Source organism: Berghia stephanieae, chromosome 2, assembly GCF_034508935.2.
Source record: "Berghia stephanieae isolate SIO BIC M18660-M18661 chromosome 2, UCSD_Bste_1.3, whole genome shotgun sequence".
NCBI lineage: Eukaryota > Metazoa > Mollusca > Gastropoda > Nudibranchia > Aeolidiidae > Berghia > Berghia stephanieae.
The window spans coordinates 73583721-73602481 of record NC_088361.1 but is presented as its reverse complement, the minus strand read 5'-3'; the positions used below and the strand labels follow the sequence as shown (position 1 = coordinate 73602481).

Sequence of the window (18761 nt, the reverse complement as noted above, 5' to 3'; positions counted from 1 at the left end):
ATAATATTGTATATATGATATTATGCCTTTAAAATGAATGAATTACTTTGCGCAAACTACATTACCAATGTGCTATCACAAATACACCATAGTTCTATTTTAGTATTTATATGTATTTATTATTATGTTCTCATGATACATATATTTACCCATCCCACTCACTCGATGTGTCCCATTGATTAAATTACGGATTAACACATATATCTTTTATATAAATAGTGGTGATGTCAAGGGTATTGATTGAAATCCCTCACAAGCCAACTATTCATATTATTAAAAAATGTTGCAACCTAGTCAAAGATTTGCTCCGGTATTTTCACAGATCGGTTATGAACGAAACCCTCAGCGTTTAATGGCCCAGCATGAATCGGAGTAATGACAGCCCACATCCTATTTTACCAATCTCCTTCCTTGCCACCCTCCTACATAGACGTGACAGTGTTTATACCAGATTTTGTTAGTATAGTTTTTATCCAACAGCTTATAGTGTCTTTGGACACAGGACTTTGGACACAGGAGCATGAGGTTTCATAAAACACAGAAAAAGATTTGAAGAAGACTGTAATGGTTTTGTGCGTTTGATGTAGGCTTTCAGATATGATACAACACACAGTCGTTTATCTCCGGAGAGTGCAGGTAATATAACTGTGGTATTAGGCCCACTAGGTCTAGAGTGTTTCAAAATTTTCCTTATATTAAAAATAGCTTTCGTTGATTGTATAGAACAACCATCAAGGTGGTGATGAATAGTTTGACATCTTTGGCCTGTCACAAGTGCACACATAGTTACTAGTTTTAACGTTAATAAATAATAATAATAATAAATATGGCTGCGCTGTCACTATGGACGCTTACCGTGAATGTGTGCGTCACTTCGAGTTTGTCAGAGTATTTCTATTATCCAGTTAGTAATCTGCCTCCATAAATCTCTGTCTAGTGCAAGTGTTCTTAGATGTAGAATGTCATCATGTGTTAAGGTGCTGAGGCAGTTTCCTTGTGTTGTTGAAATAAGTTCTTCGGTTGTTGTTTCTAAATGTATTTGATATTTTTTGAGAATTAATTCAATGTTATTGGAAGTGAAGTTGGTGTACGCCCTCTGTATTTGGCTCCTTCTTTAAAGTAATCATCCATTGAGGTTTGTGCTGGAATATTTTCATCTCGCCAGAGCATGTGTCCGAACAGTTTCCATCTTTGTTTCTTTATTCGCATACTGACTAGTTGTACTCAGCATCTGTCATATACATCCTCATTACTGATTTTGTCTGGCCAATGTACCCCAATTATTCTTCTCAATTGTTTGCGGTGAAGGGAGTCCAAGGTGTCCAAACTATTTTTTGTAAGACCCCACGTACCACAGTTGTACATAAGGATTGGCAGCACTAGCGCTTCGTAAAGGCGTATTCTTTTATTTTCATTAATGATGTTCGTCCTGTTCCAAATGTTGTGTAGTTCTCTGAATGCAGTTTGAGCTAGCATTTTTCTCCGTTTGATGTCTTCATTCTCAATAATGAAGTATTTGATATTATTGGTATGTGCTGCTTCGCCAGGTCTGCTGTACCAAATATGATATCAACATCGTCTGCGTAAATCAGTTCGAGAGTAAGGATTTGAGGAATCTGGAGTTTTTTTTCTTAATTCTTTTAGTGCTGCTTCCAAATATACGGTAAAAAGGATTGGGTTCAGACTGTCTCCTTGGGAAGTTCCCAGCGATGATAATAGTTTTTTTTTGTTTTTATGTTTTTAAGGGTTTTACGGCGCTTGCAACACATTCAGGTCATATCCGCGCCAGTAAAAAGAAAGAAAATGGGATAGTAAAAAGTTATAGAATTACAATACAGTATCCGAGAAAAGGGAAGACAAAGGGGAATTGGTTCAAAAAAGAAACAGGTGTAGATTCCAAAAGCACACTATCAAAGTACTTAGTTCGAGATCACTAAAAGTCTCATCCAGACACAAGCACAGGTCCCAACTAAGAGGAATACACTCAAATGTTTACCAATCATAAAATGTAATGTGTAAACTAAACATAATACAATGCATAACAACAGAGAGATGATTTACAAGGAAAAAAATATCATCTCCCAAAACTATAACTATACATTCGACTGTTTCCCTCTCAGCCAAGGACTCTGACCAAGGTCAGGACAAAACCAAACAATCTCATTCCAAGACAAAGACAGAAAGCAATTGGAAAACAGATAAGAGGGGATAAAAGACACAGCAAGTACCCCCCTGCCCGCTATGGGAGGTAGGAACCCCACCCAGGATGATAATAGTGAAACTGTTTCTGCACCAGATGTAAACATAAGTGAAGTGTTTGCTAGTCGTGATCTTATTAGTCGGATATGACCTTTTTCGAGAAATGAATTTAGTACCTTCAAAAGTTTTGTTCTGCAGATTGTATCAAAGGCAGAGCTCATGTCAATGCCCAATATAGTGAACTTTTCTTTGTATTTTTCAGTTCTGGCTTTCAACCACCTATGAGCCCATACAATGTCACTGGTACTCCTATCTTTTCTGAATCGGCTCCTTGTCGGAGACAGATATTCCTCCAACTTTAATCTTATTCTGTTGAGTGTTAATACGCTGAGCAGTTTTCTAAGTGTTGAAAGAAGAACAATTGGTTTAAGATTTTCTAGTGGTCCTTCATTCTTGTTTGGTTTATTCAACAAAATTAGTTTACCGGAGTCGAGATCCCACCAGAAATCCTAGTATTAACAACAACAAATTTGGTAAACTATTAAACATTTATCTTTCAACTCAATAACACAATAATGGAGAAAGTCACCACTTAAATGTATAAAATCTGCAGTGATGGGAAACTTGCCTTTTGCACCCCCTCGTGGATTTCCAACCTTGATGTGGTCAGGCCGTCACGAGACCATCCTGGGTATCGCGCCTAAGCAAATCACTTGAGCGGCACGCCCGATATGTGACAAATGGAGATCCAACCCATTGCCCGAATGGCCTCGGCCATCCCGGGCTCCACACTATTATCTTCTTATGCGATATACACCAAACAGGATATTAAATGGCGAAGTGGTCGACCGCCTAGCCAAATACTACCTCGTTCGTGTCGCCAGGGTTGTCGGCACGGTCGAGAAATAAGCGAATGTCCCAACACATCTTTAGCTGGAAAATGCGACACCAGGGTTAGCGACCAGACGCATAACTATCCTTCAATATCGAGAGTCAGAGTATGGCAAAAAATGAGCTTTTGTCAAAGCTGCTGGCCGCCCATAGCGTTGATATTCTCCTATTCGAGGAGACCCATCTTTACTCAGGAGCGCAGTCTTCTCGATTCCAGATCCCAGGTGGTCCAACGAGAGGACACTTCGAGGCTCAAAGGAGGTGTTAGCGTTTACACTAAAGAGCCATCGAAGGTAAGGGTCATTGAGAGCGTAAACGACAGCAACGAGGTAAATAGAATTTCTGTAGAGATAGGTGGACTGTGTTCGCATAACATCTACAAACAAACTAGAGCGACTTGTCCACACCACCGGTACCAGTGGTTAGCCATCCTTCCATCTGTCTGGGAGACTTTAATAGCCACTATCACGAATGGGGCTACCGAGACTGCAACGAGGCAGGTAGACAACTCTACTCATGGATGGGCGATCCTACATCCAAGGGTACCTTCAGGGGTACCCGCCATAAGAAGGATTTTACTCCTGACCTTACCCTCGTCATGAATCGAGCGAATGGTGAACTGCTACAGGTGAAGCAGACAGTCCTCGGCGACCTCCCGCATAGCAAGCACAGGCCGGTTCTTGTTACAGCGGGGATGACAATACCGAGGGTGCAGTCTCTCCCACTCTGCAGATGGAACTTCAGGAAGGCTAACTGGGAGGAATTCAGTTCCTTTATCGAGCAGGCCTGCCCTGCCATCCCTCCCAAGTCTGAGAATATAACCAGATTTAACAGGCTACTGGTTAAGAGCGCTCACCACTCTATTCCACGGGGCAAACAGAAATTTTACACCCCTTGCTGGACAGAAGAGTCGGAAAAACTGTACAAAGAGTACCAGCAGACCCAGTCCCAGGACATAGCCGATAGACTACCTCAGTCTCTGGCAGAAGGAAGGAAGCAACGGTAGCAGGAGACTGTGGAAAGTCTCGACTTTACACACTCTAGCCGCCACACTTGGCGTCTGATAAAGAAATTGGATCCGGACCGGAATTAAGCGAAGGCTGCACCAGAATGCGAGGCAGATACAATTGCCAGCAATATAAAGAACCGTAGCAAATGGGTACCTAATCCCTTTAAATTTGGCTCAGAGGAATTTCAGACACCACTCGTAGGAATTTCAATGCTGAAAGAGGAAATTTCCGCACACAAGACAAGGGAATTGGGATAGTATTTGGCATTGTGTATGGTTCTAAATAGATAACTGAAAGAAATAGAAGTCACTTTAATTAGGATTAAATATGCCTTCAAAGCCCTGAATAGATGCTTTCTGGCACCAAAGTTTTCTTTTTAACACATTGTATTGAATCAAAAATGTCTATTTAATTTATGCTATTGAAGGCAAATATTCGTATTTTGACGAAATTTTTTTTCATAGCAGTAGGCAATGCCAAATACAATCTCAAAGTTTCCTTATTTCATTCAAATGAAGTAAAGCTCCAAAGAAGTGATTGTTGTACTTGTGGTAGTGAGGATGATGTGGTGTTGATGGTAGTAGTAGTAGTAGTAGTAGTAGTAGTAGTAGTAGTCATGATGATGATGTGATAGTGGCCATTGTAGTAAGAGAGGTAGTGATGATGATGTGGTGGTGGTGGCGGTTGTATAGTAGTGGTAGTGATGATGATGTGATGTGGTTGTAGCAGTAGTAGTGGCAGTAATGATGATGTGGTGGTGGTGGTGGTGGTTTTAGTAGTAGTAGTGATAAAGTTGTGGTGGTAGTGGTTGTAGTCGTAGTGGTAGTGATGATGATGATGTGGTGGTGGTTGTAGTAGTAGTGGTCGTGATGATGATGTGGTGGTGGTGGTTGTAGTAGCAGTGGTAGTGATGATGAAATGGTAGTGGTGGTGGTGGTGGTTGTGGTTGTTGGGTGGTGGTGGTGGTTGTAGTAGTAGTGGTAGTGATGATGAGGTGGTGATGGTGCTTGTAGTAGCAGTGGTAGTGATGATGATGATGTGGTGGTGGTTGTAGTCGTGGTGGTAGTGATGATGATGTGGTGGTGATGGTGGTTGCAGTAGTAGCGGTAGTGAAGATGTTGTGGTGGTGGTGTAGTGATAGTGGTAATGATAATGATGTGGTCTTGGTGGTTGTAGTAGTAGTGGTAGTGATGATTATGTGATGGTGGTTGTAGTAGTAGTGGCAGTGATGATAATGTGGTGGTTGGAAGGCGGTGTGGGGGTGGGGTATCCTTGGAACATATTGACCTCACCGGAATTTGACGGAAGTTGCCCGTAACCCGGAATTTTTTGCTCCAGCCCAGAGTTTTTTTCCAGTGAAACCGGAGTTTTGTGTGTCCGCAAGGTGCACCGTATAATTCTAGACTCGCTACCTGCAGAGGAGTCGGACTGGACATCCCCGTTCAGTCCCTGAGAGGTGGGTGCAGCCATTAATGATGTAAAGAATGGCAAAGCAGCAGGGATAGACGCATCTGGGCCCCAGGGCAAGGGCCTGGCTGGCAGAGGCAATGTCTGACGTCCTTGCAAAAGGAAAGCTCCCACAAGTGTGGAAAGTTGCCATCATGAGGCCTGGGAAACCGGCGAAGGAGGCCGACAGTTACAGACCCATATCTCTACTGAGAACAAATTGTTGGAGTGAGTTCTATTAACTCACTCAAACCTAGAGATTTTTGCTACTTTTCAAAATTGGAAAAAAATGTATTGAAAATGAGCATGTGCATAGATAGTTTTATTCCACAATCATTAACATGTAAAAACTATAAAACATTTGCTTTGCTACCACTACCACACCTATAATTTGTCTCAGAAAAATGTAATAAATACGCATGGGGTAAAAGTAACCCGCGTTAACTACGGATATAGTCGGTGTTAGGGTTGAGTGAGTTAAACCGATGGGTGCCGTCCAAGACACTGCCCTGCCACCCAAGCAGGCGGGCTTAAGGGAAGGGAGGTGCACCACGGAACAGGTCATTGCCCTTACAGAGCATATTGAAGCAGGGTTTGAGAGAAAACAGGTGCTATATTTATAGACCTATCGGCGGTCAGGGGTGAGAATGACTGGTCACAATAAAGGAGGAAATTTTTCATCGCGAAGAAAATGACCCATCCATGCGACCATAACCTATAAATTTGAATTTCACTAAAATTCACCGAGATGCGATCCAAAATGTGTCTCGCAGAAATTTCTAACATGACTCGGTGGAATTTCAAAAGTTGAAAAGTGTAATTACATTTGGTGGTTGTAGTAAGGATGATGATGTAGTGGTGGTTGTAGTAGAAGTGGTAGTGATTGTAGTAGTAGTGGTCGTATGGATGATTGTGTGGTGGTGGTTGTAGTAGCTGTGGTAGGAATGATGATGTGGTGGTAGTTGTAGTAGTAGTGGTGGTAGGGATGATGTTGTGGTGGTTGTAGTAGTAGTGGTGGTAGGGATGATGTGGTGGTGGTTGTAGTAGTGGTAGGGTTGATGATGTGGTGGTAGTTGTAGTAGAAGTGGTGGTAGGGATGATGTGGTGTTATTTGTAGTAGTAGTGGTGGTAGTGATGATGTGGTGGTGGTTGTTGTAGTAGTGGTAATGATGATGTGGTTGTAGTAGTAGTGGTAACAACAAGAGATGAAGTGCCAGAAGACAATAGAGAATAAAAATGGCACTTTTCTACTCACTTCATCTCTTGTTGTTACCAACATAAGTGCCTGCTCCACTCACTTTTCTGAATTAAAAATTCACCCCATATACCGGAGCATACTCAATTTCTCAATCGTTTCTATGTTATATGTTTGTGTTGAGAATATTGGCTATTAAGCTTAACTGCTGGCCAGGTAACTTCGCGATGGTTGTGTGGCGAACCCGCGGTCTCCAGAAGTCGGTGAAAGAGAGCTCTAGGAATGACCTGAGTTTGAAACGAATATTTTTGTGTTCGTGGATAGCTCATACGGTAGAGTCACGCTCTCACCGGCCAGGCGGAGTTGTCGTACTAATAAGGTCGCAGGTTCATACCCCACCACCGCCGCGAAAACTTTTTTATTCTCTATTGTCTTCTGGCACTTTTCTACTCACTTCACCTCTTGTTGTTACCAACATAAGTGCCTGCTTCACTCACTTTTCTGAAGTAGTAGTGGTAGTGATGATGTGGTGGTGGTGGTTGTTGTAGTAGTGGTAATGATGATGTGGCGGTGGTGGTGGTTGTAGTACAAATGGTAGTGATGATGATGTGGTAGTGGTGGTTGTAGTAGTAGTGGTAATGATGTGGTGGTGGTTGTAGTAGTAGTCGTGGTAGTGATGATAATGTCGTGATGATTGGTTGTAGTAGTAGTGATGATGATATTGTAGTGGTTGTTGTAGTATAGTAGTAGTAGTAGTAGTAGTAGTAGTAGTAGTAGTAGTAGTAGTAGTAGTAGTAGTAGTAGTAGTAGTAGTAGTAGTCGTAGTAGTAGTAGTAGCGCTAGTAGTAGTAGTGATGACGATGATGTGGTGGTTGTAGTAGCAGTGGTAGTGATGATGATGATGATGTGGTGGTGGTGGTTGTAGTAGTAGTAGTGGTGGTAGTGATGTAGATGAGGTGATGGTGGTACTTGTAGTAGTAGTAGTAGTGGTAGTGATGATGATGTCGTGGTGATGGTGGTTGTAGTAGTGGTGGTAGTGATGATGATGTGGTGGTGGTTGTAGTAGTGGTGGTAGTGATGATGATGTGGTGGTGGTTGTAGTAGTATTAGTGGTAGTGATGATGATGGTTCTAGTAGTATTAGTGGTAGTGATGATGTGGTGGTGGTGGTTGTAGTAGTAGTGGTAATGATGATGTGGTTGTGGTGGTGGTATTGTAGTAGTAGTGGTAATGACGATGTCGTGGTGGTGGTTGTAGTAGTAGTGATGATGATGTGGTGGTGGTTGTAGTAGTAGAGGTCGTGATGATGATGTGGTAGTGGTGGTTGTAGTAGTAGTGATATGATGATGTGGCGGTGGTGGTGTAGTACTAGTGGTAGTGATGATGATGTGGTGGTTGTGGTTGTAATGGTGATGGTGGTGGTTGAAGTAGTAGTTGTGGTAATGATGATGATGGTTGAAGTAGTAGTTGTGGTAATGATGATGATGTGGTGGTTGCAGTAGTAGTGGTGGTGATGATGGTTGTAATACTAGTGGTAATGATGATGATGTGGTGGTTAGAGGGGGGGTTGCCCGGAGCCCGGAAATTTTTGCTCAGACCGGAGATTTAGCATCACTGGAGAGAGTTTAAAAAGGCAACAGGTACTGACAACAGAGAAAAAAACTCCAGACCCATTTGTCTCTCCCCTTCTCCTTCAATCATCAACTAGCTAATCAAAGAGCACCACTGGTCGTCTGTGTCAATTGTGACATCTGGTGCCATTCTGTCTGGCCCGATGTCATAAAAATGGGACCATCATCAAATTTCACATGACTGAACACAGGTGTCAAAATATGACATAAAACATAATGGTGATTTTGTGGGTTTGAGGAAAAAGTTTGACACGCATAATTCTGAGAAATTCTCAAAATCACTGTTTATCCAAAAAAAATTTGAAAAAGGAGGGATTGTGATGGGGATGGGCGGAGGCAAACTACTATTTAGGCAGAAATCCGCCTTTAGGTGGAAGATTCTCAGCCCTGGCGGTGTACAATACGGTCTGGTACGAAGGATTGATGCTCAAACTTGCAAAGATCATAAAGTGCAAAAGAACCTTGAAGTTGTTCTCTTCAATCTTAGGGGAAAGACAATTCCATATCGCGCTGGGAAACACTACGAGTAAAGTTAGGAAATTGAAGAATGGGGTCCCTCATGGTTCGGTACTAGCGCCAATGTTGTTTTACATTTACATTAGCAACATGCCGAACACTTCCTCCCTGAGGCTGGGATATGCGGATGATTGGGCACTTGTTACTCAATGTAAAGTGTGGACCCGTCTCGAGAGTGTACTCAGCGAGCACGTCGCCAGACTCAAATCCAACTTCGGCAAGTGGTACCTGAAGTTGAACACTTCAAAAACCGTGGCCATTGCATTCCACCTATGCAGTGACTGGCACACCCGTAAATTGAACGTCCTCATCGGGGACCAGCTACTCCCATATGAGCCGCATCAAAAATATTTTGGGGTGACGCTGGACCGCAGCCTTACCTATCGGAGTATTGAGCTCCAGTGTGGGGGTAGAGGCAGGAACATTGAGAAGGTAGATGTTAAACTTCGCAAGCCAAAGCATATAGTGTCAGGGCAACAACGCCTACAAAATGGGGCCTGAGAACAGTGTGTTGCGACGAAGCTTCTGGGCGGTTTTGCGACGGTGCGCGAGTGCAGTGAGGAATTTGGGTCGATCGTCATAACATGATAGTGTGAGCACCATTAGAAGCTGCTGCCTTTTAAAGATAAAGACGTTGAACTTGAACTTGAACTTGATGGTAATGATCATTTTGACATACTGCTCGTGTTTATTGTAATGAAGTAATGAAAATGATGTAGTAGTGATTGCAGTCATGGCGGTAGTAATGATGAAGATGATGATGATGTGGTGATGATGTGGTGGTGGACGTAGTGATGATGATGATGAATTGGTGGTGTTTGTGGTTGTAGTTGTGGTGGTAATGATGATGATGATATGGTGGTTGTGGTTGTAGCAGTGGTGGTAGTGAAAATGATGTGGTAGTGGTGGTGAATGTAGTAGGGGTAGTAGTGATGATGAATGTGTGGATGTGATTTTGGTTGTACTTATGGTGGTAGTGATGATGATGATGATGTGGCGGGGGTGGTGGTTGTAGTCGTGGTGATATTTATTATTACATCATTCAATTCAATAGTAAATTATCCGACACACAAATAAAAGGTAAGAGAGAGAGAGAGAGAGAGAGAGAGAGAGAGAGAGAGAGAGAGAGAGAGAGAGAGAGAGAGAGAGAAAGAGAGAAAGAGAAAGAGAGAGAGAGAGAGAGAGAGAAAGAGAGAGATAGAGAGAGAGCAAGAGAGAGAGAAAGAGAGAGATAGAGAGAGAGCAAGAGAGAGAGAGAGAGAGAGAGAGAGAGAGAGAGAGAGAAAAGAGAGGGAAAGGGGGGGGGGGGAGAGTTTCAGCATGTCTTTCAAAAATAAGAAAGACATTCAATTTTCCTCACATTTTTACAAAGAAAATCCTTCTTACAATAGGGTCAAAGTTTTGAGTATGGATGTAACAGTTTAAACAGCCACAGTGTCCAATTTTCCGAAAAAAAGGCAATATTTAACAACTTATATAGTCACAAGCATCAAAGGACCACAACAGTTATATGCTGAGATAACTCCACCACTTTGATTTTTATTTTAAAATGTATGACATAATAATAAATGAAAAAATACTACTCACTTTACAAAGCAAAAAACAAAAACAAAACAAAAACAAACCAAAAAAAAACGAAAAAAAAACTTGTAGAATATTAAAGTTATGAAAGAGTTTGATCTTTCAAATGGCATCTTATACGCCATGATAATTAAAGCTATAGAGATGACGACAGTGTGATGGCAGAGTTTGAGAAAATTCCGGAAATTGATCACTTTGATCACTTGAAGCAATTGGCTAAGTCAGGCACCAATAAAGTGGTGATAAGTCATAGCTGTAGCATTCATTTCCGTGAATTAACTAAAATCACTACAGGGATCCTGCAGCAAAATGTGCCTGAGATTGTGTGGAGCTGACTTGTTGTGAGTAGTAGTAGTAATAGTAGTACTTGTGAAAATAATAATAATAATAATAACAATAATAATAATAATAATAATAATAATAATAATAATAATAATCTATAATAATAATAATAATAATAATAATAATAATAATAATAATAGATCTTTAGTGTCCATAAATGGCTTGGAAAATCGCGGTTTGTAAGGAGAAGGAAGAAGATACAAAAGAAGTATATGAGAAATCCTAAAAGACTTACTTGCCAGAGTCACTAAATATTTTTGATTCTGTAAATGAGACGCAAAATTTGATATGTTCAGCACATTAAAATGTTTCTGGGCTTGCACTTCCACATGAAAAAACAAAACAAACACTGGTTCGTTATGAAAAAGAACTGGACAAGAAAATCATTCTACTAGATAGGAAAAACAATTCAAATTTATAAATTCATTTTGGCTGAATTATTTGAAAATCTATCAACACAATATTCAACTCACCTGTAATGACTGTAAAGAAATAAATTCATCGAGTATTCCGTCATCCTCAATACTCAAAGACTTCGCCATTCTAGTAGCCATTTGTCTTTCTCTGTCATTTACAATTATGTCTTCATACTACATAAACACACAAAGAGTAGAAAAACGTTAGAGATGTAAAGCTACTTACATACAAGTTTTCAATTTAACTCTTGATTTTTTCTACACTGACGTAACTGCTGAAGTAACTACTCTTTTTATTCTTGTCGTAGAATTATAGGACATATTTTTTTAATGAATCATGACTAAAAAAAACACCAAATCATGAAAAACTTTCAAAATGCTATTTATCATAAAGTCTTAAGAAGACTTTTCTGAAAATAATTGATTTATCATCATTTTATCTTTTTAGGTCATTTAATTAATTCTTACATTTTCAGCTTGAAGAATCTCTTTTGACACAAACGAATCCAACAAGTCTGACATTGTATTTTCAAAGCAGGTACATGGCTGAAATGGATTCATCACAAGTTAATTAACTAAATTGATAAGACCGAATCAATATATATATATATACTAGTAAAAAGCCCGCAATTTCGCGGGGAAAGAACTATTTTCATTCGATATTGCCAGAATCATTTTCTTGATTAGCTTGATTATGATTAGATGCACATTTTAATCAATGTGCTTGTCGTCGCTGCCATGCTTTATTCGGCATGATTTTAGTTTATCAGTCAGTAGATATCAATATCAATAAGTCGCAAGTCTTTACCACGCTTTACGTGGGAGTGCTTTGCACTACCTTCAATACTTCACAAATTAAAATGGCGGCCGAGAATCAAAACAATGGTCAAATTAGGAAATTTTAAACTTTCACAAATCTATCAAGGTTTGTTCTAGAGTTTTTAAAACGCTTTTATATGATGACAAATTGAATAAATAAACGCTTGACAAAAGATCAACGGTGACAATACAAATTGAATGAATACTGGGGATGTAGGAGCTTTCGGAATGTCTCCCCTTTACTTATGTGAGGTCAAATGAAAATCTGAAGCGGACGTGAAAAATATCAAGTCCCCGAATCTGTCTACTTTTGGTTTGTTCGGGCTAGAAGCTAGACATAACCAATTGACAGTTTGCCGAAACGTTTAACTAAATATTTCCCAGGGCAATAATTATCACATCGATGGCATAAAAACGACAGTAATATCAGCAGTAATATTAGTTGATGTTGTTAATCGGTGAAAACTTGTTTAAAATTTCTGTAAATCCGAATACCGTCATGTGATCAAGTGAATTATATCACTATGAATGCCACGATTTGCTGAAAAATGCCAATCTGACAGTTCCTAGCAAACACCACCACCCCCCCCCCCCCCCTTGCTCAGGAATTTCTCTTCTTGATGGACACCCTCCCCCCCTCCCCCTTTTTTTTTTTTTTCTTCCACGCAACCACATTCCAAAACACACACACACACACACATGTATAGATAGTATGCGCTTGGCTAAGGAGCTTATAACATTGCCATCCGGAAGCATAACGGACCAACACACAAAACTGTATGTATCCATGAACGTTTATAGTCGGGTTAATACAGTTCAGTGAGCAATACTCATAAACGCGGATGGCAAAAAACAATAACAAAGACCTGAGTGACGTCATCTTCGAACTATCTATCCACCACACACACACACACACACACACACACACACACATACACACACACATATAAACATACACGCAATGAGAACACACTACACTACATAACAACACTGATCACCGCTAAATCAACACAACGGAAGTAAGGACTCTACTGGACAGATAGAGTTGAGGGTGTGGCCATGAGATGTTAGTGTCTTCGGTAAATTTTTTATGATATCTGTTTGACTTAACGAACTTTCAAACTGACTTTAAATTATAAAAGGAAATCAAGTTATCTGTTTATCTATCTGTAAAAAATACATTTCTATTTTTCAAATCTTTCAGTAGAGTTGTGCGCCGTATCAATTTTTTTATTGACTCAAATAAGCACAATGTTCTCCACAAGGCTATATTTTTTAAAGAAAGGATATGAGGAAGACCTTCAGCGGCTGATGGACAGGTTTTCCCACGCATGCAGGGAATTCGGGCTGACGATCAGCATCAAGAAAACAAATGTAATGTGTCAGGATGTCGCCTCTATACCAGCAATTTACATTGACAACGAGGAGCTAGAAGTCACTGATCACTTCACATACCTGGGCACAACCATCGCCAGCAACCTCTCACTTGATGCAGAATTAGACAAGCGCATCACCAAAGCTGCCGCTGTCATGGCACAACTGAGCAAGAGAGTGTGGACCAACAAACAACTCACTTTGAACACCAAACTCAAGTATACCAGGCATGTGAACTCAGTAGCCTACTGTATGGCAGTGAATCCTGGACAACATATGCCAGACAGGAGAACTGCCTGGAAAACTTCCACATTCGCTGTCTACGATGAATTCTCGGCATCAGGTGGCAGGACGGACTCACTAACAATGCAGTGCTAGAAAGAGCGAACTCCCTCAGTATGCATCTCATGCTCTGCCAGTGAGGTTTGCGATGGCTTGGTCACGTACACACAGTGGTGTGGGGCCATTGGATCGAATGGTGCCAGGCACCACACCAATCTTTTAAAAATCATTAACAGCATAATTTAATTAAAAATAAAACTGAGAAATTTTAACTCCAATGTCTTCCGCCAACACGCCAACAACATACTGCCTTTTTAGTCTCCACTCTATTCAAGATTCCGAATCACGCATTGCGCCGACTCGTGTGTTGGTGACATCATTGCGCGAATTAGTGACTGAATCAACACCGTGGTGCAAAGCAATCCAAGCTCCAGTTAATGCTCTATCCATTAGTATCGCTACAGCTGATTGAGCGAGTAACTGGGTCGAATTATACTATCTTCAAATAGCGGAAAACCCCTCGACTTGTGCCAGGATCTGAGAGCTCCACCATTGGATGGGGGGATGCGCCAAATTAGGGTAACTTCTGCCATCCAAAATATTACATTAACTGTCAAAAACACTGATCATTGTCAAGTTTATTTGTAAGCAGCAAAGAAAAACAACATAAAACTTAAAAATATGACATATCAAAATCCCCCCCCCCCACCTCTTTTTCACGATTATTGAATAAAGTAATTCTTTGCAATGAAGCATTGTGGGCGAATTTACCAACATTTTTCTTGCTTGTTATGCCGAGTTGATGGTTACGCGTGTATGAGTGTTTATTTGTGTAGTATTTCAGTGTTGTGGCTTGTTGTTTTCATGAATTATTTGTTTTTGTGAGTTTTGTCCACTCGTAGAAACCATCGACCCTCCCTCCACCCTTCCAAAAAGAGAGTTTTTAACATGTGCTCTCTCCTATTAACCGTGTTCACTGTTTTAGAATTTTTTTCTTCTTCTAATCATGGCACCACCATAAGCCGTCAATACGCCACGCCGCTGCGTACACAGGATGGACGATGGATGCATACCCAAAGACATCATGTACGGTGAACTAGCTTCTGGACGGCGACCAACTGGCCGTCCAGCTCTGCGCTTCTATGATGTCTGCAAACGAGACATGAAATTGACAGGCATTGACCCAAACACCTGGGAGTCACTTGCTGACAACCGCAGCGACTGGAGATATGTGGCGAGGGAGGGAGTGAAGAGGGGTGAGGAGAGGAGATTGTTTTGTTTTAGGTGTTTAACGGCGCTTTCGACACTATTTAGGTCATTTAAGCGCCCGTTTCTGTCTTATTAATTTTTATCGGCCTTGAGGGGCCATAGCTGCTCAAAACGTGTACTGTTGTAATAAAATCTTTATAAAATCATAATAGTTACATGTTTGTTATATAAAAATATCTATTTACAATTTCTGCAGGAGTTCACATTCCTGCAGATACTTTAAAATTGTAAGCGGATCGACCGACTGGAACAGAGACTTCAAGTCTCTGTTATCATAATGTTGTGACCTTATCTGTTCTAATTCTGTACATTCAATGAAAATGTGTTGAACTGTGAGGTCACAGTTACATCTTCTGCAGAGGGGTTTTTCATCCCTCTCCAGAAGGAAACGGTGAGTGAGGGCAGTATGTCCGATCCGGAGTCGAGTTATTTTTACCTCGTCTCTTCTTTTTAGCCCCGAGTTGGGTCTGGGGCCGAGGTCACTTTTAATTTGTTTTAATTTGTTATGTACATCTCGACTCCAGGATCGTTCCCATTCCTTTCGGACATGTTTTTTTATATTGATCTTTAAATCCGCGTGTGGGATTTTACTGCCCTCTTGTAATTCTTGGCTCACCGCCTCTTTTGCCAGTCGATCCACTTCTTCGTTCCCCTGGATACCCACATGACTAGGTACTCAGAGAAAACAAACTATCTTTTTTTTAATAAATAATTTATTTGCACCTTCCAAGATACTTATGAGTCTTGGATCGGTGCAATAAAAAATTGAGATCCCCTTAAGTATGGACAGCGAGTCAGACAAGATCAAGAATTTGTTTTTATTCGATCTCTCAGCCAAACGGAGAGCATTTATGATTGCTCTCGATTCCGCTGTAAAGATAGAAACATTTCTATCCAGGCGAAGTGATCCTGTGCCTTCCGATGAGTGATAGGCACATCCTACTGCATCTGCGCTCTTTGAACCATCCATAAATATGTGAGTATGGTTTTTGTATGTTTGTAATATTGCTTTTAGTGTCTGTTTGTAAATATGTGGGTCTGTTTGTGATTTTTCGAGTTTTGTTAGGTCCAAATTTATGTTTGGTCTATGTCACAGCGTACACAATGACAACAGTTTAGTTGAGACGGTATCCCGTTCCTGACACCTGCTGACCCGGTCACGGTGAGCGGTCAATCACCGAGAGGAATTTACTTAACGGGGATAGCCGTTTCACTCAATTTAACAATGTTTTGTTTTATTGTCTGTTAGACACCCATATTGAATGAGTTGAAATATCACTACTTGGTATAAAAGTTTATATTTTCTACTTTTACTGTGTGTTTTTTATTTTTTCATAGTATTACTAGATTTCTCAATATAAGTTATCAATGAACGGTAACAAATTACACAAAAATTATAGCGGGTGCAACATTTCAAAAATTAGAGAAAAAAAAACGTTGCTATGGATTTGTCTGAATTTTATGTATTATAAAGACAAGATGTAGATACTTCTCCTCACAAAAAACGTATTTTTCCTCAACAAAAATATATCCGCTACGAGCATTCAAACTCGTCAGTGTAGTTTGGGGCTGGTCTTTAACTGCATTGCGTTGATGACAAATCGCATTTTATTCATATCATTGATAATGCCGGATGCTCTTTTTTCCAATTTTGCTGTTGTTTGGTGACAGCTCACTGTGCCTTCTCCAAGAAGTCTAAGTCTAAACTTATATTGAGTGATGTGTGGTATGCAGTGGTACTCAAGGAGGTGTTTTGGGATTATTTTGTTTGGAAAATATTTTCTGTATGTATCCGTGTAATGTTTTATTGCACTTTGAATATATTGAATTGTGTCTGCTTTGATCGATTTTGTGTGTGATATAAAGTTGTGCACATGACTATAGGCCTTGTTTATATTGTCGAAAATTAATCCAATACTGCATGCGTCGTCAATGATGAGTGGGTCGTGGGTGCAGTTCTTTGTTTGTTGGATATTGTAAGTGTAGACTTTTTCTTGTAAGTATTTGTGGCAGTGGTTGCCAATGAATGACCTGCTGTGGTAAGCCTGTTGTGTAATGCGGTATTCTGTCCAATTCAGAGGCAATAGGACCATCCCTGAGGGTGAGTGGCTCGTGCATGAGATTTGAAAGTCTCTCCTGCGTTTTGGAGTTTGTTGTTATATTCTACTCTGTCGATATCAAACATGCAAGTGCAACCTGTTTCAAGGTTGATTTATTTATTATTAGCGTCTTGGCAATGAGAAAATACAAAGAAGCTAATGAGTCGTGTGTTCAATGTGCTTTATAATGTGTACTTTTTACACATAAATTATGAGTGTGCTCCTTGCTTGTCCAATGCCGTGTCAGTCCCATAGACTAAAAGAATGTCATTAGAATAATTTGAACATTTAAATGGTTTCTTGCGGCACGTTTCTATTCTGTGTTAAACAAATCATAACACATGTCCTACATAATGAATTCACTGCTTGGTTATGACTTGCAATTGTGTGGTCCATGCTGTAAGAGAAAATTCAAAATTGACTGAGCGATGTAAGCAATGATATAGTGAATTAATGAATAAAATGAGTTTTAAAACACTCTGTATTACTTCTCATATCCATGCATACATAACAGCGTACATAAAATTTGGAAAAAGAAAAACCAAATACTTCACCCAATTTGGTGAAAGAAAGGGGGGGGGGGGGGGGCAGGAAAATTCTAACAAGCAGTTGAGCTAAGTTGAGGCCCAACACACAATGTCATTTAAAATTAAACATAAGCAAGATAATTCAAATTATGCAATTTAAAAATCAAATTAACTCATCATTGAAGAAAATAAAAAATAAAAATATAATAAACAATAAAACCGCAGCGAAATATACGTTTCAAGAACAAGGCTAAAGAGGTAATATCATTATTACCTGACCTACCGCGGAAAAATAATCATTACAAAATAATGAAAACTGAAGAGTAAATGAAACTTACCTCATTTCGTAGTAAAACTTGTGCCTTGTGAATCACACCCAAAAAAATTTGAAGTTTATAGCAACGTTTTTTTAGAATCCTGAGGTAATTACAAGTAATTTTATTTAAATGTTATAGAAAAATAGGCGAATTTGAATCACGGCTTGTGGAATAAGTATTGGAGATATTGAAATAAAAATTGGACCGATGGAAAGAGTAGGTCTGCGAGAATTCTTTGCATTTTGGGTGGAATTGCATCGTCACGAAGATCGTGAGGTTAATTGGTACGGAAATCATCCATTGGTATCACCCAATGCACGTCAAATCTACGTTCTGGGAATTGATATCGGCTGACCGCTGTTGACCCCGGTTACCTGTCGGGTGAGGTTACGTCGGCGCTCGGAACAGCGGGAAACTAAACGGTCAGATTTATAGTGCAGTTTAGACGCCGTGATGTATGGACCATGGTGGTGTCTTTGCCTGGACGTATGGATGTATCCTATCTAGACTGATGTTCATGTCTGCGATGTCTTTTTTTATTCTGCAACCTAATGGTGGTGTCATTTTTGGGTGCTTGCGAAATTTTTCTTCTAGTGTCCTATCCGTGTAGTGTACGTGTTTGTGTGCTGGGTTGTCGTGCAGCGATGTGACCTTAGTAACATACTGGAGAGCCAGTTTTTTCCTCCTGAGATGGAGAGGTGGCTCATCTGCCTCAGCATAAAGGCTTGCCACTGGAGAAGTGCGGAAAGCCCCGAGTGCCAAGCGCAGTCCCTGATGATGAATTGGGTCCAGCATGCCTAAGTAGGATGGTTTTGCAGAGCCGTATACAAAAGATGCGTAGTCCAGTT

General features: G+C 40.3%; 1 protein-coding gene and 1 long non-coding RNA gene across 6 annotated transcripts in view; one reads left to right on the top strand and one right to left on the bottom strand.

The window, feature by feature from the left end:
* Nucleotides 1-18761, bottom strand: part of LOC144965503 (glycerol-3-phosphate acyltransferase 1, mitochondrial-like) — a 279629-nt gene that overhangs the window by 65599 nt on the left and 195269 nt on the right. For all 5 annotated transcript variants that reach the window (XM_078900905.1, XM_078900903.1, XM_078900906.1 and 2 more), the window contains 2 exons: nt 11695-11772; nt 11284-11400 (listed from right to left, as the gene is read on the bottom strand). In XM_078900905.1, coding sequence (XP_078757031.1) covers nt 11284-11400; nt 11695-11772 — 195 coding nt within the window. The remainder of the gene's footprint in view (nt 1-11283; nt 11401-11694; nt 11773-18761) is intronic.
* Nucleotides 1-18761, top strand: part of LOC144965506 (uncharacterized) — a 94237-nt gene that overhangs the window by 52793 nt on the left and 22683 nt on the right. The window lies entirely within an intron of this gene.